Source organism: Salvia hispanica, chromosome 3, assembly GCF_029641045.1.
Source record: "Salvia hispanica isolate PSC_SH4W2 chromosome 3, Shi_PSC_v1, whole genome shotgun sequence".
NCBI lineage: Eukaryota > Viridiplantae > Streptophyta > Magnoliopsida > Lamiales > Lamiaceae > Salvia > Salvia hispanica.
Genome location: NC_142694.1, coordinates 65,529,855 through 65,557,539, shown reverse-complemented (window position 1 = coordinate 65,557,539; position 27,685 = coordinate 65,529,855). Strand labels below are relative to the sequence as shown.

General features: G+C 38.3%; 4 protein-coding genes across 5 annotated transcripts; 2 read left to right on the top strand and 2 right to left on the bottom strand.

Moving 5' to 3' along the window:
• The first annotated feature begins 80 nt into the window (after positions 1-80).
• LOC148931250 (uncharacterized) lies at positions 81-4,842 on the top strand. Of its 2 annotated transcripts, XR_016137360.1 has the most exons (5): positions 81-2,489; positions 2,618-2,798; positions 3,610-3,688; positions 4,075-4,262; positions 4,434-4,842. XR_016137360.1 is itself a non-coding variant. In XM_089069237.1 (4 exons), the coding sequence occupies exons 1-4, from the start codon at positions 2,385-2,387 to the stop codon at positions 4,178-4,180; spliced, it is 471 nt and encodes a 156-aa protein (XP_088925363.1). In that variant the 5' UTR covers positions 81-2,384; the 3' UTR covers positions 4,181-4,842. The 2 variants fall into 2 exon arrangements, 1 of the variants encoding a protein (XP_088925363.1); XM_089069237.1 differs by having other exon boundaries at positions 4,075-4,842.
• Positions 4,843-4,984: 142 nt separating this feature from the next.
• LOC148931249 (uncharacterized) lies at positions 4,985-5,550 on the top strand. Its single transcript, XM_089066767.1, has 2 exons — positions 4,985-5,419; positions 5,518-5,550. The coding sequence occupies exons 1-2, from the start codon at positions 4,985-4,987 to the stop codon at positions 5,548-5,550; spliced, it is 468 nt and encodes a 155-aa protein (XP_088922893.1).
• A 9,808-nt stretch (positions 5,551-15,358) lies between these two features.
• Positions 15,359-17,721, bottom strand: LOC125208915 (B3 domain-containing protein Os01g0234100-like). Its single transcript, XM_048108442.2, has 6 exons — positions 17,561-17,721; positions 16,509-16,658; positions 16,205-16,414; positions 16,100-16,133; positions 15,646-16,030; positions 15,359-15,563 (listed from the first exon to the last, which is right to left on the bottom strand). Exons 2-5 carry the CDS (start codon positions 16,620-16,622, stop codon positions 15,654-15,656), a joined length of 735 nt encoding a protein of 244 aa, XP_047964399.1. The 5' UTR covers positions 16,623-16,658; positions 17,561-17,721; the 3' UTR covers positions 15,359-15,563; positions 15,646-15,653.
• A 7,057-nt stretch (positions 17,722-24,778) lies between these two features.
• LOC148931248 (uncharacterized) lies at positions 24,779-25,939 on the bottom strand. The gene has a single exon (XM_089066766.1). The coding sequence runs from the start codon at positions 25,937-25,939 to the stop codon at positions 24,779-24,781; it is 1,161 nt and encodes a 386-aa protein (XP_088922892.1).
• Positions 25,940-27,685: the final 1,746 nt, after the last annotated feature.

Genomic DNA, 27,685 nt, shown 5'->3' with positions numbered 1-27,685 from the left:
ACACATTTTTCCACATCTACTTTACTCTCTTTTACTTTTTTCTCTCTTTCTCTCTCTTTTTTAGTAAAGGTCAGCTTTTGTTAGCTTTTTCTTTCTCATCATCACTGCCTCCATGAGTAGCTTCGCGTACCTAGGTATCTCCTGCAACGATTCAACGAGAGGAATATTAGTATGGACCTTGTAAAACATATTGAGAAATGCTTGAATTGCTATTCAAGCTTGAATTTCTTCTTCGGCTGGAAGGGGAGTACAATCTCGTTGTGCCGCTCGAGTTCCTTCTTGGTAGATGCCTCTGCCTCCTCAGTAGTGGGACGCTACCATGTGTGCGGCGGTCCGCCGGGCATCGGCCAGAATACTTTTTGTGGTCCTGCGGCGGCCTGCTAGGTGGTGTGCGGCGGTCTGTGGGGCGTCGGGCAGTCCCCAGATTTTTGCTTGGCCACCCACTTCTTGTTTATGTCCGCCACTCGTGTTGCTGCCTTTGCTCTGTCTTTTTCAAGTTTCTTATGGACTTGGTCCATTTGAGTTTGAATGTTCGTGACGGCAGTGGCAATCGTACTTATCCCCTGCTCGAGGTTGTTCAATCTCGCCTCAACGACTCCAATCTTGGTGTCATTGGTCTTTCTATCCTGTGCTACTTTCAAAATTTTCATGATGCCTTAGTCATACTTTTTCTCCTTCTTGATAGGCTCAACTACTCCTCCTTTGCTAATATTAAATCCTGCGGGGGTTGCAAGAAATTATTATTAGAGTACGAAAGGTTAGGATGAGGATGATTCCCATTATAATTATTGAAATTACCGCCTCCTGGTTAGGGCGATAATTATTGTTATATGATCTGATGGGACTGCCTCCTTGTACATAGTTGACATCTTCCATAGGAGAGGTAGGAGTGTCGGTTTTGGTGACTGTGATGACGGAGAACTATGCAGTACTGCACCAACAACTTTTCATTAAGTCACCTATTGTGGCAAATGGTTTACCACTTGAAGAGTAACAAGAGTTTAGAATTGCAGCAGTAAATTGAAAAGTGTTAGAATCTAAGTGAAATTGAAGAAGAGTGAATTGAGAAACAAGAAACTCTTATTAATTTCTGCAGAATCGAGAGATACAAATTGAGCTGAAAACTAACTCAGCAAATCTAAAACAAAGCCTTTTATATTCTCTTCTAATCCAACAGTCAAAGAGAAAAGAAATCAACGGCCGAGATTAAAGATCATATTCTTGATCTAATCTAACGGCTACTGAACCAACTTGAGCTAATGAGCCCAATACCAGCTTTGATGCAGCTGATCCATCAATTCCACAAAAAGGATTCTTGATAACTCTACAGAAGTATGATCTTTTAATTATGCAGAATAGGAGCATTTGAGATGTAATCTCCATGAATTTGTATACAGCCTAGATAAATAATTACATTAATATATCAATATCATGTGTGCCTCTTCTTGTTGGCGGAGTAAAATTTGATTAGGTTCAAAGTTTATGTCCAATGATTTCCAAAAACAATATTCTGGACTTTGTTCATAACTTCATTCTTTTGCATGTATGCAAAGATGTTCCTTATCATTTATAGAACTGAAAGTTTCCTTACCTGGGTAGAAATGGGAAATAGTCAATTTGTTAAGTACTTCTTCAAAATTAAATATTTAATTCCTTAAAAGGTAAATATATTAGAATAAAAATCTTAATTTATATAGTTGGATCTGTATATATTGATGCCAACTTTTGAATACTATGTCTATAATTCAATTCATGCTTACATTTGGTAAACCTTTTTCAAGTTGAGTCAAAGCTGGATTCCATTATTGTAAATAAAAATTTATAAGTTGGGTCATACTTCACTGAAGTTCAAAGCTTTCCACTTAGCGGTAGGTGAACTCTTTATTACATACATGGAATTGAATGGCTAAGGAAAACTTAATTTTAGTTGAATTGATTCCACTAGCTTTTGTTGTGCTGGCGATGAAACTTATATAAGGGTACGTTATCATCTCATTATATAGACATGGCAAGGTGCCTGGCATTTTTTTGACTATTTTCTGCATGAATAGGTGGTTACATATACATATACCATACAGATTTTATGTCTTGAGTGCATACCAATGAGCAACATTGACAAGCTTTAATTTTTGTAGAAATTTTTTTTGCAAGGCTCTATGGGGACTTTCTCTTCATTGGAGGGCCTTCTTGCCCTTAATACTTTCCCATATTGATCAGGCATCTTGTACATGTTCAAGTAGTGATCCTCGAAGGAACTTCTCATCCCAGATACTTGTGGTTCCTTTTTTTTGTGGCGACTGTTCCAACACTTGAAAGAGATAGTTTCTACCTTCTTTACCTCTTAGTTTTGATTTTTCGCTAGTACTTCCTCATCCATCCGAGACATGATTCACCGAGTTACATGCAGTCAGTATTTAGGTGAATGTGTTTTAGGGCCGAGTCTAGTGGCTCTCTGGCTCTGGAGATATCAACCACTTGCTTTATACTTGGTTAGTAAAGTAACTTTTAACAGTTGTTTTCACATTGTATATGTTTTCTATCTGTGCAGTTAAATTATTGTTACATTTCCTATGTGTGTTTTTTACGACTATTTGGCTAACTTATCTTACATATTCAGAGTTTTGCTGCACCACAGTTGAGTCAATATTATCTTCATCAAATGGTATCATGTGTGAAAGATCATACCAATGTTCTGCCTAGTGATATATCAAATGATTTATCCCAGTTATGCTTGTCTTCTAGGAAATCTGTTGGAAGTTGCTGGGGTTGCTATTGCTCAGCATGGTTCATTTGCTTGGGTAAAGTAACTTTCTATTACTTGGTGGATTCCTTCTTCACCTGAATGCTACAAGCTTTAATAGATGTTTTTCAGAACGTAATATTGTCATTGGATCACTGAATCTTTTATAACCATTGGTGGCATTGCTGCATTTGTTATGGGAACTCTGTATGCTCATAAAATTGTCTGCACACAAAATTCCTCCTGTGTTTTACCTCTGTTTATTGTATATATAATTCTCAAATGACTCATTCTTATAATGATCACTTGGGGGAGAGGGTGTTAGTGAAAAGAAGCAACGGAGACGAATCTGTTGTACAGCCAGACAGTGTTTGCGAGGAAAAGTAATAAAAATGTGACTCTTTTCTCATTGGGAGTTCGGATAATGCATTGAATACAATACTTGATAAAACATAAACTCCTCTTCTAACCTCAAGGAGTACTTATAGAAGCAAATGCAATAATTATGAAATAAAGATAGCATGATGCCACTTCCTCTACCATTTAAAAATTGCCACAGTGTTAACTACACCTAGTAACAGTCCTGTAACAGATAGTGACAGCTCCACTTTCTCCAAGTCAGTAGCTTATGTAACTTTGTTACAGACGGGAGGTTGCGTATCAGAGGGGGTGGACTTGTCCTGAACTATTTTTTCTTATAAATCACCGATCAACAATTTTGTTGTTCTTGCCACCACCTTGTGAGTTGGAGCCATACATTTACATCTGCCATAGTTTGGTTGTCATTTTTCTTAGAATTCTGTGTCATTACCTTCTTTCTAGCTGATGGTCATTTCTGTGTTTCATGGCTTTCGATCTCTATCTGTCAGGCTATAGATTTTGCTACCGTTTCAACATACTTAGTCCAAGCACTTCCTCCTCTCCGAACACCAAATCAAGGAGGTACAGGTCTGTTCTATTTGCTTGGCAGAGTTGAAGCTTTTATACAAGATACTAGTACAGTAGTACTCATTATTCTATTTAAGTTACATTTGTTTTTCTTATATAAATGAGCTGGTCCATTATAATATTTTACTCCATAATTCAGATTCTTCCATGAATGATAATGAAATGCTGGTTGGTGATGAGCTGTCACAAATAACTTTAAACAGGGTCACAACAGATATTTAATGCTTTAGATTCTCGATTTCTTCTACAATTGGTACGCAAGATGTTTTATCTTGTGTATGGTCAGATACAATAATTTTGTTTTTGCTTGTGTTTAGATAACATGTTTACTTTCTGTTTCTCCCTCCATCTCTCGTTCTCACCCTCTTTTGTCCGACACCACACAGATTAATGCCTTATTGGGTGCGCTTGTTCCTACAAATTCACGTAAAGGCAGACCTGATGACAAAGAGGTGGCTGCTGTTGATGCGGCTTGTTCTTTTCTGCACGTGACTTTCAACACTTTGCCCCTAGAGCGGATTATGACTGTGCTAGCTTATAGGACAGAGCTGGTTCGCTCGTCATCTTGAGACAGGTAAATGCTGTACCATCTATTTTTTCCGTACAAAGCTTCATTTAAGTTTCTAAGTTGTCTAGCTTGTTAACTCAAACTTCTACATATCATGCGTGTCGCTTAACTAAGATAGTACGTAGGTATAGTGACCAGTAATGTCACTTTAGAACTATGTCCTGACTCGATAAACAGTTGTTCTTGCTATATGAGCCATGATACTATGAAAGGAGACAAGCAGATGAGTGAGTGCAGCAACTTCCATACTCTGGATTTTCTGAGCCTTAATAGTTATTAGTTTCATAGTCTATAGAAAATTTATTTTCTATTAGATTATCTCTCGAGAAGCTGATCATCTACAATGGAAGCTTCGAGGAAGGAAACTGAGGTGAAGGCTTGAAGAAGAGTTCACAGCTGTCATAGAACTGTGAAGAGTTTACAGCTGTCATAGAGCTGTCAAGTAGTTAGAGGTTATTTTCAGTTGTTAGTTTAGATTAGAGCTTTTATATTCTGCTCTTGTGGTATCTACACTAAGCATCCTTGTATATAAGGGGCTCGTGCTTGTATTGAGAGTCATTCAATAATACGAAATCAAGTTTCTCTACGATTCTACTCTTCTTCATCCTTCGGTAGAATCATGCCATCTTTACAAGTTTATCATGGTATCAGTGAATAAACCTTCTGCATTCTCACTCTGATCTCTATTCTCTCATCGATCTCTCTTTTCCACCGATCAATCGATCAAAATGAGTGGTCGCGGCGGTCGAAATCAAGCTCAAGCTCAACCAGCTGAAGATACCTCTAGTCCATATTTTCTTCACCCGAGTGATAATCCTGATGTAATTCTCGTTCCACAACTTCTGATTGGCTCCAATTACATCACATGGAGCCGTTCCTTCATCACAGCTCTCCTAGCTAAAGACAAATTGGTTTTTGTTGATGGATCTATTCTTCGTCCTAACCGTGATGATCTTCTATATCCATCATGGATCAGATGCAACAGCATGGTCATTGCTAGGTTGCGAAACTCAGTCTCTTCTAAGATATGTTCAAGTATTATGTACCTCGATGATGTGTATGAAATTTGGTCAGATCTGAAAGAGCGTTTCTCCTTAGGTGATTCTGCTCGTTTATATCAGTTACGGCAACAGTTGATGACTCTCTCTCAAGGATCTTCTGATGTTAGCAGCTACTTCACAAGTTTGAGAATTGTCTGGGATGAATTCAAAAATTCACAGCCACTCTCTTGGTGCACTTGTAATCGGTGCAATTGTGGCAGTGCAACAAGGTGGCATCAACACCAGGAGAATGATTGCACTATGCAATTCCTAGTTGGTTTGAATTCTACTTTTTCTCAAATCAGATCTCACATTCTATCACTCACTCTAAGGTTTTTTCCTTAGTTATTCAGGAGGAAAGACAACGGGCATATCGATGGAAGTCTATCTTCAGCTTATTCTATTCCAACTCCAAATCCAGCTCCAGTCACAAGTGAGCAGCCTTTTGCAAATGCTGCATCTAGCTTTGGCAGAGGCCTCAACAAATATCTTTGTAGTCACTGTGGTAAAACTAACCACACTGTGGATAAATGCTTTTTTCTGCATGGTTTTGCCCCCTGGATTTGGGAGAGGAAAAGGCAAATCAATTGGATCTAACTCATCTGGTTCATACCACAACAGATCTATAAATTGTGTTGAAGATAGCTCTAATGCTACTGACTTGAAGGTGTCTCCCTTGGCTGCTATGAATCTGTCTAGTATGGATCAGTATCAGCAGCTTGTGAACCTCTTGCAGAGCCAATTCCACAATCAAAACTCCCTAAATACTCCATCTGATAATACTCAGTTCTCACCGTCGGAATCAGGCTCAACCAGCTCAATCATATAATCCTTTTTCTGGTACAGTTTGCTTTTATCCTTCTGTAAATACTTTATCATCATCATGCTCTAGCTCTTCTACTTGGATTTTAGATACAGGTGCTACACACCATGTCTGCTATGATCCATCTCTCCTATCTTCTGTATCACCAATCTCCAATGCTTCTGTAAACCTTCCCAATGGCCAAACAGCACCAATCACCCATATAGGTACTGTCAATATCACCTCTCAGATCACTCCAACCTCAGTTTTACATGTCCCTTCCTTTTCTTTCAACCTGATTTCAGTGAGTGCTCTCACCAAAAACACCTCATGTACTATGACCTTTACTCATAATCAATTCCATATCCAGGAAGCTTTACTGGGGACCATGATTGGGAGGGGTAAACGAGTTGGAAATCTCTACATATTTGATTTTGCAGACTCTCCAGCTGCTAATCAAAGTATGAAACAATCCCACTCTCATAAAAGTCTCTCTACTAGCAGTTCTTATTCTGCTGCTTTTGTTAATTCCGTTGTAAGCTTGGATGTTTGGCACCAACGGTTGGGTCATCCTTCACTTAATAAATTGAAAATTCTATCTGATGTTTTGTCTCCATCAGACACTCACTTATCTACATGCCAAATCTGTCCTCTAGCCAAACAAAAGAAACTGCCTTTCCAACTTCCACCTACAGTTTATCAGCCATTTTTGATCTGATACATTGTGATGTATGGGGGCCATTCTCTACTCCTACACATGATGGATTCAGATATTTTCTCACCATAGTTGATGACTTTTCCAGATTCGTTTGGACCTTCTTACTCACTAAAAATTCTGAAGTTCAAGCTGTTATGAGTCAGTTTTTCTCCACTATACATACCCAATTCTCAAGAAAATCAAAGTTATAAGAAGTGATAATGCAAAAGTAGAGAGAAAGCATCAGCATTTGTTGAATGTTGCAAGAAGCTTGATGTTTCAATCTCATCTCTCTATGGATTATTGGGGTGAATGCATTCTCACTGCTTCATTCCTCATCAATAGAGTTCCTTCATCTGTGCTCCCAAATAAAACTACTCCCTTTCAAGTTCTGTTCAATAAAATCCCTATATATTCCAACTTGAAGGTCTTTGGCTGCCTCTGCTTTGCTTCCACCCTGGATAAAAGCAAGCATAAATTTTCCCCTAGAGTCATAAGATATGTTTTTATTGGGTATCCTTCTGGGTATAAAGGCTATAAGGTGATGGATCTAGAGACAAACAACATTTTCATTAGTAGAAATGTTATTTTTCATTAAACTGAGTTCCCATTCTCACATCAGTCACCATCTTCTTTTCCTGATAATAATGCCTCTTCATCTCAAACTGATATCTCACTCCCTCTTCTGCTTCAGAAAAATCTCTCTCCAAATAATGCTTCTACTGATATTCCCTCAAATCCTCACCACACTGCCTCTGGAAGAACCATCAAGACACCATCTCATTTGACTGACTACATATGTAACTCAGTAGTCTCTTCCTCTAAATATCCCATTTCCTCATATTTTTCTTTGAACAAGCTCTCTCAACCTTACCTCAAGTTCATCATTCTTCTTTCCATACTCACTGAACCTAGCTCCTATAAACAAGCTTCCCAACATCCTAAATTTTGGCCATGCAAGAGGAGCTACAGGCTCTGATCAGAACTGATACTTGGCTGATTACTATTCTACCACCAGGCAAGATTCCTATATCTTGCAAATGGGTGTATAAGATTAAATTCAAAGCTGATGCTACGGTTGAAAGATATAAATCCCGTTTGGTGGCCAAGGGATTCACACAGCAAGCTGGGGTAGATTTTCATGATACTTTCTCCCTATTTGCAAAGCTCACTACAGTTAAGATGGTATTGGCCTTGGCTGCTATTCATGGATGGCATCTGGCTCATCTTGATATTAATAACGCTTTTCTGTATGGTGAGCTTGATGAAGAAATATATATGACATTGCCTCCGGGGCTGGCAGTTCCAGATATTCCACCTAAATCTGGGAAGCTTCTGTGCAGATTGAAGAAATCATTGTATGGTCTAAAGCAAGCGTCGCGACAGTGGTATCTAAAATTCTCCCATGTGCTATCAGGCTTTGGTTTATTGCAGTCAGCATCAGACCATTCATATTTCTATAAACACTCCAGTGATGGAGCCTTTTTTGGTGTTGTCATCTACGTAGATGATATTCTGGTTGCAAGGAACAATGATGCTCAGATCAGCAGTTTTAAAGAGTTTCTCAATGGTCACTTTATATATAAAGATCTTGGTGCTCCTAAGTACTTCTTAGGTATTGAGATTGCTAGAAATCATAGTGGAATCTTCATGTCTCAGCACAAGTAAGCTTTGGATTTGGTCTCTGATGCTGGGCTTCTTGGTTGCAAACCCTCTACAGTGCCAATGGACTCAACCAAAACTCTCCAACAAGAAGAAGGGGAACTCCTCTCTGACCCCACAGCTTATAGAATGTTGATTGGTCGACTAGTCTATCTTTGCATAACTGGACCCGCATAACTTTTGTTGTCAATAAGCTTAGTCAGTTCTTGTCTAAGCCTTGCTCAGGGCACATGCTGGCTGGAGAGAAGGTTCTCAGATATTTGAAAGGCACCTTGGGCCATGGTCTGTTCTACTCGGCCAAAGCTGATCCTTCTTTAAGCATTTTTTCTGATGCAGACTGGGCTGCTTGCCCTGATACTAGAAGAAGTATTTCTGGATTTTGCTTGTTTCTTGGAACTTCTCTCATCTCTTGGCGTTCAAAGAAGCAACACACTGTTTCTAGATCCTCAACCGAGGCTGAATACAGGGCAATGGCTTTAGCTTGCTGTGAAGTTGTTTGGATTGTAGCTTTGCCTAAAGATTTTGGAGTTCATGTGAAGCAGCCGGTTCCTCTTTACTGTGATAACCAGGCGGCGGTCTACATTAGTTCTAATCCGGTGTTCCATGAGCGTACCAAGCACATTGAAATAGATTGCCACACCATTCGAGAGAAGCTGGTTGAAGGGGTGATCAAGCCTATGCATGTTCATAATAATCTTCAGCTGGCAGATATTTTTACTAAACTATTAGCAGCTGCATCTTTTCATACTCTGTTGCACAAGATGGATTTCACCACTGTGTACAGTCCATCTTGAGGGGGGCTATAAGATTATCTCTCGAGAAGCTTATCATCTACATGGAAGCTTCGAGAAAGGAAACTGAGGTGAAGGCTTGGAGAAGAGTTCACAGCTGTCATAGAACTGTCAAGAGTTTACAGCTGTCATAGAGCTGTCAAGTTGTTAGAGGTTATTTTCAGTTGTTAGTTTAGATTAGAGCTTTTATATTCTGCTCTTGTGGTATCTACACTAAGCATCCTTGTATATAAGGGGCTCGTGCTTGTATTGAGATTCATTCAATAATACGAAATCAAGTTTCTCTACAATTCTACTCTTCTTCATCCTTCGGTAGAATCATGCCATCTTTACAAGTTTATCAGTTTCTGCTTATTTGATAATATTCTGGAGGCTTTTGGAGCCTTAGTACACTAATACTTTTAAAGAAAAATAATCACTCATCAGTCATGAGTCGTGTGGTTCTATAGTTTGGTGCTTTAATATTCTTATTTCATTTGTTATAAGTTAACTCAATATTCATTCCTTTGTCTAGGCCTTGTGGTAGATTCTTTGGCTTGATCCAGTGGTAACACCTGATTTCTCAAAGTCTGCTGATGGTCCTTCTGCTATGTAGAGGCCGCCCATAGAATTTCTTCAACACAGGGTTTGTGTAGTTCCTTCTGAGCTCATGTCACAGGTACATTAGGTTTAGGAATTTTTTTCTTAAGTATTACTTGTGTTTCTATTAGATATATCTTAATGTTGTTGTGCATGTGTAATTATATTGTGCTCCATATAGTCATTAGTCATTCACCTCCCCAAGTGACTTCAAAGCAGATGTTCCCATTGATTTATTTGTCTGTCAATGATGTTGGATACAATATTAAAATCATTAGTATTTTATTTTTATTGCTACCATCTCCTCCACAATTACTTACGATCAATCATCTCAGGCAAATGACATTCTTAAACAGGCTCCTTTCTTGGTACCTTTTACAAGCAGAGCTAAAATATTTCATGTGAGTGTTTAAGTTGTGCTATGTTTCCTTTTTAGCTTTAATGTAGCTTTGATGAATGTTTAAAAATATCGTAGAACTATGTCTGTTTTAATCCACCACTTGATATTGAACTATGAAAGAGAGAAATAGTGCTCATTCAATTTTTACCAGAAACAGATTCAAAATAAGAAGAGATCATATATTAGAGGATTCCTTCAGCCAATTAAATGCATTGGCTGAAGATGATCTATTTATCTCTGCATGTTGTGCCTGTTTCTCTTGGCAACATATGCTCAACATTAACTTTTGCAGATTTAATGCCCGTTCCTATATAATCTTCCTGTTGTTTTCATCCAGATCCGTATAACTTTTGTTAATGAACTTGGCTGGTATTGATGGTGGAGGTATTTTCAAAGTATGGACTGTTTAAGGTTGTGAATTCTTCATGATTGATGTTGCTATTTTGATGTGCTTGTATTCTGTATACGTCAATGTATGAATTTAGCAGCCCAACTTTTGTACTTATGCTATACTAAGATGCGATTTGATTGTTCTCCAAGTAATAACACTTATGATCACCTGAAGTGGCAGTAGTGAATGAGTGATAACCATTAACTAGAAAGTCCTCTGTACCCTATTTGTTTCCTTACATATTTAATCAGAGTTATGCTTATCTTTCCTCACATGAAGTATAAATTTTTAAGCTAACCAGTCCGAGAAATTGATGTGCCTTTGCTTGCTTTTATTTTTGCTTATTTTCCTCCCTTTTATATGACATGTCGTGGTACTTTCTATTCTCCTATTCCGTATTGTTCAGGAAACTGCGGATCCAGAATTGACTTGCCTCCCTTGGATCCAGAATTGTTGGGATCGACGAGAGCGCCAGACAATGAGTGGCGACATCGCCTATCTTATTGGCGCGTACGACGACCTCAACGCCCGTTTCCCTCCTCCTCAAGATTGAAGAAGTCAAGCTCAATGACTTTAAATGAGCATTTGTACCATATTTTTGGGATGTTTTAAGACAATTTCTTTTTATGTTTTTGACAATTTTTTCTTTAACTTTAAGTATTTTTTGTTTTAGTTTAATTTTTGTGCGTTGAAAATTTTTCGCAGGTTCTGACCTCTTCATGGCGACCGCCGCATACGCTGCGGCGGTCCGCCACCTGCTCTCTGGAACAATCTGTTGCTGCGCGGCGATCGCCGGACATGCCGCGGCGGGCCGCCACCTGGGCACAATTTCCAGCGCGATTTTTTGAAGTTTTTTGAATTTTCGCCCAGTCAAGCCTCAACGCGAAATTTTTCAAGGTACGTTTTTCTCAGTAGTTTACTCACGTCCCTACCAACTCTACAAACTTATTTTACACTTTGTTGTAAATAAGTTTGGGGGGATGAAGTGGTGGACCGTGAATTTAGGTTTTTGTTTTAGGGTTTTACTTTTTGCTTTAAGTTTTTGCTTTTGTTTTTCAAAACCCCGTAGGAGAATTTTTGTGTTCTAAAAATATTTTCTTGAATCCATGTCGTGAACTTAACATGAAGAACTTAGAAACACGCATGCTTAGGAACACACTTTAGACCGAGTTGCCGATGATATTACATTCCATCTATGTTTAAGTGTGGCTTAACGTTTTGATTTGATGGTTTGGTGAAAAGGTGCATAATTAGTGAATTGCATGTTCGCCTTGAATCATGCTTATACCCTTGTGAGGATTTGAGCCTAAATTTCATTCTTGTGTGATTTATCTACATGCATGTACATGTTTCTAGAATTTGCTCCTAGTCTTGCCTAAGTTTACATAGTGTTTAGTTGATTTAGGAGGATGTTAGGCCATCTTTTCTAGCCTACTTTTATCCAAATTTTTGACCCTCTCAAATTTTTAAAATTTTTCCCTTTGGAGCCAATTTTGAGCCTTTAAGCCTTTTCTTTGGAAGCCAAAATAATACAATTCATTGGGTTAGTTAGTTTTTGCTATCTTATTTTGTAAAGGAATTGGAGAGATAAGGAGAAAGTATAAAAAGTAGGGTGCTTATTGTAAAGAAAAGTACAAGTTGTGAAATAGGAAAAATCCTAATATGTGCTTGATCTTAGAAAAGAAAAGAAAGGATGCGTATGAGAAAGAAAAAAAGAAAAAAAAAAAAAAAAGGTGTGAAAGGTTGTGAAAAGAAAAGAAAATCAAAGGATTGGAAAGTGAGTTGAAAGAGAAAAATAAATAAGAAATTAAAAGTGTTTTGGGTTTAGAAAAGTGGAGTTATTTGTACTTTACTTGGGATATTTTTTTTATTTTAGTCACTTTTTAGCCAAATATTCCTCACCTACCAAAGAGCATACATTACATCTAGTAGAGGAGGGATTAGAGTTTTAGCAAGCCTATGATAAACTTTGCATGATGCATGATTTGAGTGCTTATATACACATTATCCTTATACACTTTGATTTCAAGGTGTTCCACGAGTTAGTAATGAAAGTGCACTAATAAGCCTTGCTTGATTTGATTGCGTTAATTCATGCTTAATCTGTTCTTTCATCTTTTGAGGCAATTATGAAGTCTATTCCTTGTGCATTCCGGGCGCCTACTTTTGTGTCTTTATTGTTTTGTTCGAGGACAAACAAAAATGTAAGTTTGGGGGAGTTGATACGCTCGGATTTTGCACTGTTTTAATGTCATTATTTGGTCCGTTTTTTATGTCAAAGTCACTCTACACGTCCATTATTTGCATATTTTGTCTATTTTGGTATTTTGACGTGTTTTGTGAGAAATGTACATAATTGAGCCGAAAAAGGGAGCCAAAACGCGAAGTTTGGAAATCTGGAGTCAGACGGCGACCGGCGACCGCTGCGAAGTTGTGCGGCGACCGCTAGCGCCCGGCGGGCAGTGCAGTGCAGCGGTCCGCCTCGGAAAATTACACTTGGAAGAGAAGTCTCGCCCGGCGACCGCCGGAGGTCATGCGGCGGTCCGCCGCCGAAGAAACAGACTCTCTGGACTCCAACGTGGTGACCACCGGCCAAGGTGCGGTGGCCCGCCGGAGAAAGGCGGCGAATCCGAGATGCCCTAGATTTGCTCCAAGATTTACCATATTTTGTGATTTTTTTCCTTCTACAACAAGGAATGGCTTTCCCCTATAAATAGGACCTCAAGCTTCATCAAAAGAGAGCTTCTACTTGCAAAATAATTCATAGAGATCAAAAGCTAGAGTACTTCACTTGTGCAAGGAGTTGGAGAAGAATTTCAAGAACATCAAGAACGACAAGGATTCAACCTACGGGTTTTATTGCTTTAGTTTTATGTTCCAATTGTTTTCCCTTCAATCTATGTATTTAGCTTATTTCATTATGTGTAACTAAACTCATAGGATTCTAGTGATGTGTTAGTAACGACTTTGGTTATACAATTCATTTTTCTATTTAATATCCGTTTTGTTTTTACTTTGTTTCTTCCCTAAGTAGTTTTGATGCTGCATGATTGAGTGACACAATCTTGTCTGATTTAATATAGCTTGCTTCATAACTGTGACAGAGTTCTAGCGAGTTAGATCCACTTAGTAGACACTACAGTTAGTTTCCCTTAAAACGACACTGTTAATTGAGAGTGGAGACTTTTCAAGGGTCTTAGGAGCTTTATGGAGTTACGTGTTAGGATTGACAACCCTAATCTTGTAATCAACGTTTGCATCGCATGAGCATAAGCTAGGCGACTCGTTCTATCAAAGTAATAACTGTGTTGGGGTATTGTAGTTTGGAATTTGTATAACCATAACTGTGAACGCAAATCCCTGGGATTCCCTTATCTCTATCGTTTATCTCTGTGTTTTATTTGCATTTAGTTGTTAATTGCTTTTTATTATTTTCTATTTTCAAAAGTTTTCAAAAATCTCTTCTCTTTCTAGATAGTAATTGAATCTTAGTATGAGATAGATACTTTGTGTTTGTCTTTCCCGTGTTCGATATCCCGGTACTGACCTTTAGCTATACTATTCCTACTCTATATACTTGCAGGTATTTATAGTGCTAATTAAAAGTGCATCACTGGTAACCGGCGTGAGAATTCCACGACTGTTTGTTAGAGTCTGGTCCAGCGGTGAGAAGGTTGGGGCCGGTGGCTGGTCGTACAGCCGGGGTCGGTCGGGTGGATCAGATTCGGGTTGCAACGGAGGGAGCGTTGCTGCTACCCTGCGCTCATGCTCAACCAACCGGGTCTCGAGTCGGGTGAACCTAGCGAGAATATGCTCCAACATTACTGCTGTTGAATTCAATTGCAAGCCTTCGGATGCTTGCGATATCTCCGACCATGAACGAAGATTGACTTCGGCCATGAGTTCGAGGATGAAAGCATCAATTGATAAAAGTTTAACCCCTTATCGAGTAGAAATATAGGAGAAAGTCGTGAGGAAATCGAGCCTCGTCGATCAATCTAATGCAGAAAAATAAAGACGGTAAATTAAAAGATAAATACTTATTCTTTCATTGATTGAATAATGAGAATAATTCCTATTTATAATAATCCTATGAATAACGTAACTTGGTGAACAAGATAATAAAGATATGAAAAAGATATGATAATAAAATAATAGAGACATAATAGATATTTCCGAAGATATAATCGTATCAAACTATATTCCCCTACATAAGTGTTTACTTCCAACAATACTTCAAAATGTACATAATAGTGTAGCACAATACCAAAATCCTCCCTACAGATACGTCAAAAGATATGCAAATTAGAAGTTGATAAAAATAATAGCTTCCCCAATATATTGACACTAGAACATATGCATCACTGGAATATGATTAATAAAGTGGAACAAAGTCATATAACATGCCACTAGAAATCGACAAAAATTGAATGCGGAAACAAAATCACCCAAAATCTTTCTATGTTTTATATATCCAAACTCAAGCAGAATACATCATAAAGCCATAAACCATTAAGCATTTCAAGATGCATCCATCTAAGTAATAAATCGGATCATATTTTGCACAGATGGAAAAAATGGTGGGAAAATTAAATAAAAGCTACTTTTTTTGAATGACATTGTGGACCACCTCTTCTTTATCCACACTCCACACTAAAGACGACAAGACGATTTGGAAGCACGAGATTTGGGGAAAGAGAAGATTTTAATATCTATCTATACATATATATAAAAGGAGAATTGTGGTGATAATAACAAAAATGTCATTGAGAATATTTTAATAAAGTTATAAAGTAAAAAGATTTTATTTTTCTTACAGTAACAAATAACACTACATCGTTCTCTAGGCCTCGTGCTACTCTAAACCTAAAACTAATCTTCAGATCATGTCCTCACCATCCTGTGCCAGCACCTTTGTTGATGACAATGTTGAGTAGTATGGGTCCTGTGATTTATGCCTAGTCATTAGACATGTCATATGGAGCAAACAAAAATATGAGTGGAAAATATGGATAAAACGCCCTTACTAAATCCTTCACCAAGGAGCACTGGCGACCTCCCTAATAATCCCTGCCCTCCGCATGTTCTCTACTTGTTGGAGGGCGACTAGCAGCTGAGCTATACGAGCTCGTACGAATCTCACCTTCATCCCAATACGTTCAAAATTTTCTAACACGTCGTCCCGGGCCTCCAACTTTTCAACGGCGTCACTCGTGCCCGTGATCTCTCTAACGCAATCTGCTATGCGTGTGGTTTCGATTATCATCCCAGCAACAACCTTGATATGAACGAACTCTAAAACAGTTGAATGCAGAATTGTGTCTTGGCTGCTACACAGCTCGTAATACTTCACTCGGCAATTTAGATTTACTTCTTCGTTGATTGATTCGCCAGCAACGAAGATGCTGTAATCTTCAAAATACACAAAATAACATTTAAATTATAGCTTTTGGATGAAACATACTGAATTAGTAAGAGTACCTTCTTCGACTGGATTGTGTTTCACAATATACATCTTTGAGAAAGAAAAAACAAAGAGTTAGATTTGAGTTCGTGCAATTCAAGAAACAATAAATGGAAACAAACCTTAAACTTGCAGTCATCAACAAGTTCAAAAACTAAGTAATCCTGTTCCATCAATGCATGTGAAGTCGAGAAGTCTCTCCATCCTGGTCCACTTAGAGAACTAGTATCAAACGTGTAACTCGTTTCGTACTGATCGTCATTGTCATCCACCAAGACTACTTGGCTATTGTGATCGGGTAGATATGAATGACTAAACCCCTTTGGTATGCTCTACATTTTTGAACGAGGATAGGATATAGTTAATGAAGGATATACTATATTTCTAATTAGTTGAGAATGAATGTAAAGAAAGAATTTAACTTACAAAGCGGAATCGTCTAGAAACGTGCGATCTGCGCAGTTCCTTTACAAAATGAGGGGATGCCGGAGAGAGGGATGCACTCATCTGTTGTGCTCGTTGCCTGGTGGAGATGTCCATCACATTCACACACACTGTATTCAGGCACTCAAACACCTACATATGTTACAGATTGGTGAATATGCAATCAGAAGAAGAAGAAAGAGTTTTAAAACTCTTTTAGCATTGCAAATGTTAAAATAATCGTTCCTTGTCCTTCATATAAAGCTATTTGCCACATGTAACTCTTTAAAGGAGCAGACAAATTTCAGATTTATCATATGAAAAAGCAGACTGGCAAAATTGAATGGAAACATCAACAAATCAACAAAAATACCTACAGATGATCTGAGAACAAGTAAAGGCAAATGGTTTCATAATTTCGACTACTGGAAGCTGCATATGAATTGGATAAGACTGCCGCCCCAATGAATTTTGAGATTCATCAACAAAAGCATCACTATCTTTTTCTCCTACATCCTACACATGAAATCTAAGCTATACCAATTTCTGAAATCTAAGACGGGGCAAAGGAGATAAATTAGCAAAATCAGGCTATAATTAAAACAGAGCTAAAATCTCCATCCTTTAAACATGTATGACTAATTTCATCATGGTTAGAAGACCATCCCAAACTTAAATGAAGTTAGTACATGCCTGAAAAAGCCGAATAATGAAATTACTGTTATTTTGAGCTAAAAGTGAACAGGGTACATACCAAGGAACTTAGCATTTTCAAGAATGACACGAGCATTTGAAAATTGGACACATGAGCTCACAAAAACCATAGTTCAGCCAAGAATGTGCCCAAAACTACCTTCTGACCACCTTTCAAGCAACCATGAGCTACTTATTTCAGCCATTTTTATTAATAAAGTTTCTCTTGTCATTTTGGATCCTAACTCTAAACTTTAAAGCGCTCAGGCATCACAACTGGACATTTGATTCATGAAAAGTAAAATGAATTTTTGAATCTCAAATTCTCACAATTCAATGAGAAAAATGAAGCATTAAGGTACCGGGTAGGAGAGTAGGGCTTTGACGGATGTTGGGGGGAATGCTAGACGAGGAGCAGCAGCAGAATGTAAAGGTGCAGTCCCACGGCGCAGTGAGAAATCTCCGATTCACACACTTCACTCTGATTTGGGGGGATTACTTTTGTACGTATTGCATATGTATATGTGACATGTGATACCAGAATTTTTAAGTTCATATATTTGGTATTCCCTCACGAGATTTTTTTTGAAAAGTTAAGTGTTAAAGTGGGTCCGCCCCATGCCCCAAATATTAAAGCAAGTTCAGGGATGCTGGGCTTTATTTCAAAAGCACCAGTTTCTAACTCCATGCAAGTCTATCTACATCCTTTGGTAAAAGCTGAATTGGGCTACGATAATAAATCAGAGCTGTCAAGGGTAGGATAAGAAGTAAAGGTGATGGGAAATACGTGATGAAGGCACTAAAGAAAGTGAGACTGTGAGGGGTGAAACTTGTTTCAAATTGAAAATTAAAAAACGATTTGAGTTTTAATAGCTTTTTATATTAGCTAGTTGTGATTTACATGAATCAAATAGCTCAATTACTTAATTGTGATATATTTTTAATATAAAAATAATAACAGCATATACCTTTAAAATACCATTAAAATTTGAATATATTGATTTGACAGTTTCATATATATTTAATTAATTATCCGCAGTATTAAAAATTTGTCACTCAATTCTAATCAAATGTCCATAAATTTAAGATATGTGACCATATAAATTGATTTTATTACCAAATTTATTTGTAATACATAATATCAATAGAATAAAAATATGAAAACTCTAATGGTTACTATATTAGAAAGTGAAATTATTGTATTTATTAAAATAAGAAAAAATGGTAGTGATAATACAGAGCAATATAGTAGAAATGTCTGATTTAAGTGATCTAAAATGATGGTCACATAAATTAGTAACATGAACAAAAATATAGCGGGCCAATAATATGGAGAAGGCCTAAATTTGATGAATAGCCTAATAGTTCATCCCAATAACTTAAACAATATACGGGGTACTCATCGGATTAATAATTGTATAAATACTGAAAAGGACTAAATCCAAATATGTAAAACGAACAGGAGTATGACGGCGGTAAATGATGCTACATTGCTACACAAAAATCCAACCATATCATCGGTCTTTGTCCATTGCCCTTCTATCTCATTTTCTTATGGTACAATTTATCATCGAGAAAAAAAAGTTTGAAAACCATACTAAAAAGATAATTCCATCATGAAAAAATGTGTATTTATAAAGAAAAGTTTTTCTAAACCTTTCAAATTCTAACCAAAATGAAAAGTCATCCTTTATCTAGCCAATCAATGACCATTGAAATAAATACTACTATTAATTTATGATTTAATTAGTGAACATGAACCTGCAACATAGATCATTTCGCAGACAACATATATAGATCATTTCGCAGACAACATATATAAATTAGGAGAAATGTCCGATTCAGAGAGACAGCCGGCAACCGCGGTGGGATTTATTTTTCGAGATTAGGGGTTAATTTTTCAAAATAAGAAATTATTATTATTATTTTCTAATTCTCATTCATTGTTCTTATTATTACCCTTCTAATGATTATAAATCCAACATACCCTTCAACCCAATTCATTTTCTAAACCCTTCTACCCAATTTATCAAACATTTCGCTCTATTCCTTTTGCCACATTCGTATGTATATATGTATATGCTGATAGAGTTTCAACTTTTTCAGATATCACATTTAATTTAATAAACAATTTTTTTATTTAGATACATATGTAATTTGATACACAATTTCCCCTCACACGCAATTTAATGAGTATTGCTTACTTCTTTAATTCCATGAGCAATTGCTTTAATAAAAAAGTGAACTTCAAAAATGGTCCCTGAACTATGGGTTTATCTCGAAAATGGTCCCTGGACTTTAAAAATATCACCAGTAGTCCCTGGACTAAGGGTTAATATCAAAAACGGTATTTTGAGACGAAAATGCCCTTTTGAGGGGTTTTGAGGGGTTTGGGCAATTTGGTCTTTTTATACTTTTAACATTTTAAATCTGATATTATTTTAGTTATGTACTGAATCTGATATTATTTCAAAATTATCATTTTTCTTCCCTTTTGTCATCCTTCACTTTGTTTCTTTATTTCAATATTAGATTTAATTTTACAAAATTAAATTTTAAATTTCAATTTTTAAATATCAATAAATTTTTTTAATTAAAACTCTTAATTCATGGAAACTATAAATATTGATTAAAACTATTAATTTTTATTATTTAATATAATATTAAGCTGAATTGAAGAAGTACAGAAAAATAATATTAATCGTGATGGAAAAATAAGAGCTATTCTATTTAGCCTTCGTTTGGTTGTTATAATTGCTTGTGATTGAATATTATGAAGTCGACTAAAAATTTTGTATAGGAGTATTTTTGTTGAAATTTTCTAGTCATTTTGATTGATTGTTTTCAAATTAATAAACGAAAATTATATTAGTCTTACATTAGACGCATATTTATTTCAGAATAAATCGTGTTATATTGTCTATTTATGATTAAAGCTATTAAATATTGATTAAAACTAAGACGTTGTTATATCTTATTGATTAAATATTAGACACTATCAAATATTGATTATGACTAATAATTTTTGTTATTTAATAATTTTTATAATTAAAAAAATTTATTGATATTTAAAAACTGAAATTTAAAATTTAATTTTATAAAATTAAATCTAATATTGAAATAAAGAAACTAAGTGAAGGATGACAAAAGGGAAGAAGAATGATAATTTTGAAATAATATCAGATTTAGTACATAACTAAAATAATATCAGATTTAAAATGTTAAAAGTGTAAAAAGACCAAATTGCCCAAAACCCCTCAAAAGGGCATTTTCGTCTCAAAATATCGTTTTTGATATTAACCCTTAGTCCAGGGACTACTGGTGATATTTTTAAAGTCCAGGGACCATTTTCGAGATAAACCCATAGTCAAGGGACCATTTTTGAAGTTCACTCTTAATAAAAATGCATTCCTTGTACTGAACATAAATGCACTGTTTCTTTTAATTCTAACTAGTATTAACACCCGTGCTATGTACGGTTATATGATTTTCACTCAATGAATACAAATTCTAAATATCAACCGAAATAAAAACTAATACTCCCTCTGTCCCTGAAGATTTGTCACTTATTTCCTTTTTCGTATGTCCCTAAAAATTTGTCACCTTTCACTTTTACCATTTTTAGTAGTGAACCCTACATTCCACCAACTCATTCGCTCACATTTTATTATAAAAATAATAGTATATAAAAGTAGGACCCACATGTCACCAATTTTTTCAACTCACTTTCTATTTCATTTCTTAAAATCCGTGTCGGGTCAAATAGTGATGAATTATTAGGTACGGACAGAATTTTATAGTACATATTTATTTTGTGAGAGTGAGTAAAGTAAGACATATGAATAAAATAGAAACAATTGTGTTTCCATTGTAGAAAATGTGTTAATTAGAATAGAAGATATCCATTTTATATACTTACACTCTTTATTAGATATTGTAGAAATCGGTGGAAGGGTTATTCATTCAATATGTGTATAAAGGAGAGATTACAGGTTTATATAGACTAGGAATATCTATACATGGTAAACCTAAATTTACATAAATTACTCTTCTATCTTGGGAGAAATATATTCTCATATCAATTCTTGATTTTGTGCAATATCTTCTAACACTCCCCCTCAAGCTATGTAACGGGATTGCCGATACTTAGCTTGCACAGTACTTCTTGAAACACCTTTGAGTTCACTGCCTTCGTCAAAATATCGGCCAGTTGATCTTCAGATTTGACATAAGGCATTTCCACCACCTTGGCTTCAATATTCTCCTTTATGAAATGTCGGTCAACTTCCACATGTTTGGTTCGGTCATGCTGCACCGGATTTTCAGAAATACTAATAGCTGCCTTGTTGTCACAGAATAATCTACAAGGTAGAGTAGAATGAAGCTCCAACTCCGTCATTAACCTCCGTAGCCATAACACCTCAGTTAGTCCACTCTTAATCCCTCTGAACTCTGCCTCTGCACTAGATAGTGCTACTACCTTTTGCTTCTTGCTTCTCCATGTCACGAGATTCCCTCCCACAAAGGTGAAATATCCTGCAGTCGACCTCCTATCATTCGGGTTTCCTGCCCAGTCAGCATCAGTGAACCCATGTATCTCCATGTGTCCGTGTTTCTCAAACATGAGTCCATGCTCGGTCGTTCCTTTTAGATATCGGACGACCCTTAGCACTGCCTCCCAATGCTCTTCTTGCGGTGCGTGCATGAACTGGCTCACAACTCCTACGGCATAGGCTATGTCTGGTCTCGTATGTGATAGGTAGATTAACTTCCCAACAAGTCTCTGATATCTCCCCCTGTCGGTTGGTTTTCCCCCTTCCTTTATCTGTCCATGATTTTGCACCATTGGAGTATCTGCTGGCTTGCAGTCTAGCATCCCAATCTCCGCTAATAGATCAAGTATATATTTTCTTTGGTTTATGAAGATCCCTTTCTTCGATCTCAACACTTCAATTCCCAAGAAATACTTGAGGAGGCCCAAATCCTTCATCTCGAATTCCCGGAACAAATTCTTTCTCAAATCAATTATCTCTTCCTCATCATCTCCTGTAATGATCACGTCGTCTACATAAATAATCAGACACGTAATCTTGCCCTCCTTCTTCTTGAGAATCAGAGTATGATCTGAATTACTCTGTTTATATCCATACTTCTTCATAACCTCTGTGAATCTCCCGAACCATGCTCTTGGAGACTGCTTCAACCCGTACAATGTCTTCTTTAGTTGACAAACTTCTCCTACTTCAAACTCCTTGGTGAACCCAGGTGGAGGATCCATAAACACAGGTTTGGGAAGTTCCCCATGTAAGAACGCATTAGTCACATCGAACTGATGAAGTGGCCAATCTTTATTTGCCGCGATCGAGAATAGCACCCTCACAGTGTTGATCTTGGCTACTGGAGAAAAAGTCTCGGCGTAATCCACCCCATATGTCTGAGTATACCCCTTTGCCACAAGTCGTGCTTTGTACCTTTCAATCGTACCATCTGGTCTCCTTTTGATCGTGAACACCCATCTGCATCCAACTGTCTTGACCCCGTCAGGTAGTTTGCCTTTTACCCATGTTTTGTTCTTCATAAGTGCCTTCATCTCGGTAAGCATGGCTTCCCTCCATTTCTTGTGTTTCATAGCCTCTTCGGCTGACTGTGGGATTTCCTCTTCTTCATATAGTGCAGCCTCGAAAGCTCGTGCCATCTTGGTGAAATTTCCCTGCACAAAGTTTGCCACTCCATATCGACTTTTCTTCCCAATCTTCTCCGGTGAGTACCTTTTTGGTGGGACTCCCCTTGTGCTTCGATACGGAAGTACATACTTCCCGGTGTCACCGTCAATCGTGTTATCTTCTTTTTGGAGTTTTGTATTAACAGGGTCAGAAACAACTGGACTTTCAAGTGTTGGTTCTAGAGTTACCTCGGATATCGTTGGAGGAGAATTACTTGGGCGCGGATGAGATGGTTCTTGTGGAGAGACCTGCTCGGCAGCAGTGACGACTGGGTCGGGTGGCTTCTCGATTGGGGAGCTTGGCAATGGCACAACCCAACTTAGGTAGTCCGCAGAACTATCTGGAACACTCTCCCCCTGACTACTAAGGTGGGTGTGGTAGAAAAATTCGGTTTCCAAAAAATTGCGATTCATGGTGGTGGTGATCTTTTTGGTGAGAGGGTCAAAGCATCTATATCCCTTCTGGTTTACCCCATATCCCACAAATACACACTTGGTTGCACAAGGCGATAGTTTGGTTCTTTCATGTTTTGGGACGTGGATGTAAACGGTACAACCGAATATCTTGGGCGAAAGGTTCATGTGGCTGGGAATTTTGGTTTGTTTGGATAGTGTATCGAGAGGAGTCTTCATGTGAAGGATTTTGGTGGGGAGTCGGTTCATAACGTAAACGGAGGTGGCAATTGCTTCTGGCCAAAAAAACTTGGGAACTTTGGATTCAATCATAAGAGCCCGAGTCATTTTTAAAATGGTCCTATTTTTCCTTTCAACTACCCCGTTTTGTTCCGGTGTGTAGGCACACGAGGTTTGGTGGATCACACCGTTCTCTTTGCAAAATTGGGTCATAGAGCTGTTAACAAATTCCCTCCCATTATCGGACCTAAGGGTTTTGATAGTGGTATGAAATTGTGTTTGTATTAGTTTAAGAAAGACGACAAATTTATCAAACACTTCAGATTTATGTTTCAGAAAATAGATCCAAGTCATCCCAGTGCAGTCATCGACAAAAATCACAAAATATCGAAAACCATTCCCCCCAACAAAAGGTGCAGGACCCCATACATCAGAATGCACTAAAGAAAATATGGATTGCATACGAGTGTTTGTAGGTTTAAAAGACTGTCTGTGGCTCTTGGCCAAAACACAAGTTTCACAAGAAAAATCAGAAGGTACTGAAAGATTCGGATAGAGTAATTTAAAGTAACCAGGGGAGGGGTGCCCTAGTCGTCGGTGCCAGAGCCAAGTTTCCTGCTTCGTGGATCCGTGAGCCAGCATTGCACTGCCATGTTGAGCTATCTCGTCCACGTAGTAGAGTCCTTTCTTCTCAGTGCCACGCCCAAGAATCCTCTTCGTCTGAATATCCTGCAAGATACAAAAGTTGGGATGCATTAGGAATGTGCAATTCAGGTCTTTAGTCACATGACTAATAGACATCAGCCTTTGAGACAGTGTAGGAACATATAAACAGTTCTTGAGACGAAGAGTAGGCGATATCTCAATTGTGCCAGATCCTACAACAGAAATCAATTCTCCACTTGCAGTTCTAATATATGACTGTGTATCCTCACTAAAATCGTTCCGATCGGGTGTCATAGTATCAGTTGCTCCACAATCAAATATCCACCCCTTCGAATCATTATCAGTGACAGTTTCAGCATGAAAAGCAGCGGAAATATTTTCTAGGGGTGCAAACTTGTTTTTTGACAAAAAATTGGGGTATGACATAATATTTCGGATAATAGGTGGGTCATTTTTGAATTTAGTGAAGTCAGGGGGGCGACATCTATTAAAATGGGGCCCTTTTTCATATTTTTCATTCTGCAGGGGGGTTAAATGTAAAATGAGATTAGGGTTTGGTTTAAAAACCAAACCCTTTACCTCCTTTAGCCGCGCCGTCGGAGAGTTCCGTCCATTGTGCCAAATTTCCGGTGCCTCGCACGTTGCCGCCGACCGGCTGGTTCTCCTGGCGCACCCTCGTTCCCATTCCAGTCATTTCCCCATCATTCCTCCTTGCTCCATCGCTGTTTACTCCAACAGCGAGTTTCGCCTGAGATTGGCTATTCCTTGCCTTCTGCCGTTCCTCCCACCATTCCGGGTAACCTAGCCGCTTAAAGCAGGTTTCCCATGTATGCTTCTGTTTCCCACAGTGGGAGCACCATAGTTTGGAGGTATCGGGGCGGTTTCCCGGCGGTCGGCTGGTGGCAGCGGGGCGCTGCTGTGGTGGACCGTCAAATCGCGGCGGTGGGCCGTTGCGATTCGATGGGCGTTGGTTCTGGGCCGCGAGTCCGTGTCCGATTTCTCCCCCAAATGACGAATCGGTGCTTCCACCGTAGGCTTCTCCGGTGGGTGGGGACGACGCCGGTGGCATGATACGACGTCGAGCCGCCTCCGTCTTCACCCATCCGTAGGCTGCCTCTACCGATGGGGTCGGCTCTTCCTTCAAGATTTCCCTCCGAATTGAATCGTACTCCTGATTCAATCCGGTCAAGAACTTAATCAAACGTTTCTCGTTTGAGTGGGTTCGGAACTGATCAATTCCCTTGTCACAGCAGCTTATCGGTTGTTTCTGGCTTCGGTCGATGTTAATCCACAAACCGTGGATTCTCCGGTAATAAGTTTCTAGATCGAGATTTCCTTGTTTGATGTTTATTGCCTTCTCTTCCAGGTCGTAGATGTGGTACTTATTGGCTTTGTTTTCAAACGTCACGGCAAGGTTGTCCCATAGTGCTTTGGCTGTTTGATGATGCGCGAAATCGGCGATGATATCGTCGTTGATGTTGTCGACGATCCACGAGAACACCACCAAGTCATTCTCCTCCCACTCGTCGAACCCCTTGCTTCCGGGTTCAGGGGGTTCGTTTCTGATGTACGAATAGGCTCCTCGGCCTCCAATCTTTACTTTGATCAATCTCGACCACAGGGGGTAATTCTTTCCATTCAGCTTGAATGCAATCGTGACACTCTTGCTGTTCTTTAAGCTTGTTATCTGTTCTGGTTTCGTCTCCTCTGTATCTGACATTTTGGTATGTAGGATCTGGTTTCTGGTTGTTTGAAAAAGGTCGGGAAAGGTATTTTCGGGGCTATGATGAGAATTTTCTGAGCCCGGATCGAACTTGCTCTGAGGCCATGTAGAAATCGGTGGAAGGGTTATTCATTCAATATGTGTATAAAGGAGAGATTACAGGTTTATATAGACTAGGAATATCTATACATGGTAAACCTAAATTTACATAAATTACTCTTCTATCTTGGGAGAAATATATTCTCATATCAATTCCTGATTTTGTGCAATATCTTCTAACAGATATATATATAAAAAATGTTTCAAGAATTTAAAACTCCATCTTTAAGTTGTGTAACTTCTTTCATTTCATTAAATTCTTAATTTTTTTAGTGATATAGTCAAATTTTAATAATAATAAAAAAAATCACATGTAGTTAATTCATTTTTTATATATTTTAAATTTATATAGTAATTTATGTAATTTTAATAAATATTTGAGCTATTATGCACATAAATGTTTGGCTTTTGTGTTCATGTGTTTTTGTCACTTCATGAACAAAATCGAAGTTAATACTATGGGTGATTGAAGTTCAATATCCATCAACTTAAAAAAAGAATTAGCAAAAATAAGATACATACAAATATATCCACGCATAGTAAAATTTGCATATTTGCCATATCTAATACCACCTATGTCCCACAATAACATTTCACTTTTACTATAATGGTAAATAAGCCTCATATTCCACCAACTTATTTCACTCATATTTTATTATAAAATTAATATATATAATTAGAACTCATTGAGTACTAACTTATAAGGACATCCGCAATGGGGCTGACGATGCGACGGACGATGCATCGTCCGCCACTGCAGCATCGCGGACGATGGGTTAACCATCGTTCGCGCCCGATAGATCGTCCGCGGATGATGCGCGGAGGATACCCATCGTCCGTCGCATCGTCCGCCACTGTGGACGACGCGGACGATGGGCACGCGTTTCCTTTTTTTTTTAATTTTTTCAACAAATTTTTCTTATTTAAACACTACTATTCACTACCATTTCACACACTCCAATTTCACATCTCTTCAATTTCTCTTCAATTATTCTCTCTCATCAACTCAAAAATGAATCCCGACGACTACGATTTGAGTACATCGGATGGTTGCAGACGGGCCTTGACTCGAGCCTTGTTCGATGTCGTTAATGAAGCCAAGGCGGAATGCTTGGCACAAATGCAGCGGGAGCAGGCGGCGGCGGAGGCGGAGGCGCGGGTCCCTCGCCCGATACGACGTCGGACATTTGGCTCCCGCGAGCACGACGTAGCGCACGAACGTTTGTTCGCAGATTATTTTGCCGAGAATCCAAGGTGGGGCCCGAATGTTTTTCACCGCCGTTTTAGAATGAGCCGAGATCTTTTTCTCCGCATTGTGCACACGTTGGAGGGTCGTGATGAGTACTTCCAGTATTGGGAAGACGGGATCGGCAGACCCGGACTTACGCCGTTGCAGAAGTGCACGGTTGCGATCCGCCAGTTGGCCTATGGCACAACAGCGGATATGTTCGACGAGTACCTTCACGTCGGGGATACAACTGGCCGCGATTGTCTGAAGAAATTTTGTAAGTTAGTTGTGGAGGCTTTTGGTGACACATATTTGCGACGACCGACTGCTGACGATTGCCAGAGCCTGATGCGGATGCACGAGACGGTGCACGGCCTCTGGGATGCTAGGGAGCATCGACTGTATGCACTGGCAGT

Excerpts from the sequence above, each read along its gene's own strand:
- LOC148931248 (XM_089066766.1), bottom strand. The coding sequence starts at position 25,939 with ATGTCAGATACAGAGGAGACGAAACCAGAACAGATAACAAGCTTAAAG.
- LOC148931250 (XM_089069237.1), top strand. The coding sequence starts at position 2,385 with ATGATTCACCGAGTTACATGCAGTCAGTATTTAGGTGAATGTGTTTTA. Across the intron at positions 2,799-3,609 it reads AGCATGGTTCATTTGCTTGG|GCTATAGATTTTGCTACCGT; the intron begins GTAAAGTAACTT and ends TCTATCTGTCAG. Across the intron at positions 3,689-4,074 it reads ACCAAATCAAGGAGGTACAG|ATTAATGCCTTATTGGGTGC; the intron begins GTCTGTTCTATT and ends GACACCACACAG.
- LOC125208915 (XM_048108442.2), bottom strand. The coding sequence starts at position 16,622 with ATGGACATCTCCACCAGGCAACGAGCACAACAGATGAGTGCATCCCTC. Across the intron at positions 16,134-16,204 it reads TTGATGACTGCAAGTTTAAG|ATGTATATTGTGAAACACAA; the intron begins GTTTGTTTCCAT and ends TCTTTCTCAAAG. Across the intron at positions 16,031-16,099 it reads ACACAATCCAGTCGAAGAAG|ATTACAGCATCTTCGTTGCT; the intron begins GTACTCTTACTA and ends TGTATTTTGAAG.
- LOC148931249 (XM_089066767.1), top strand. The coding sequence starts at position 4,985 with ATGAGTGGTCGCGGCGGTCGAAATCAAGCTCAAGCTCAACCAGCTGAA. Across the intron at positions 5,420-5,517 it reads TCTCTCAAGGATCTTCTGAT|TGCAACAAGGTGGCATCAAC; the intron begins GTTAGCAGCTAC and ends CAATTGTGGCAG.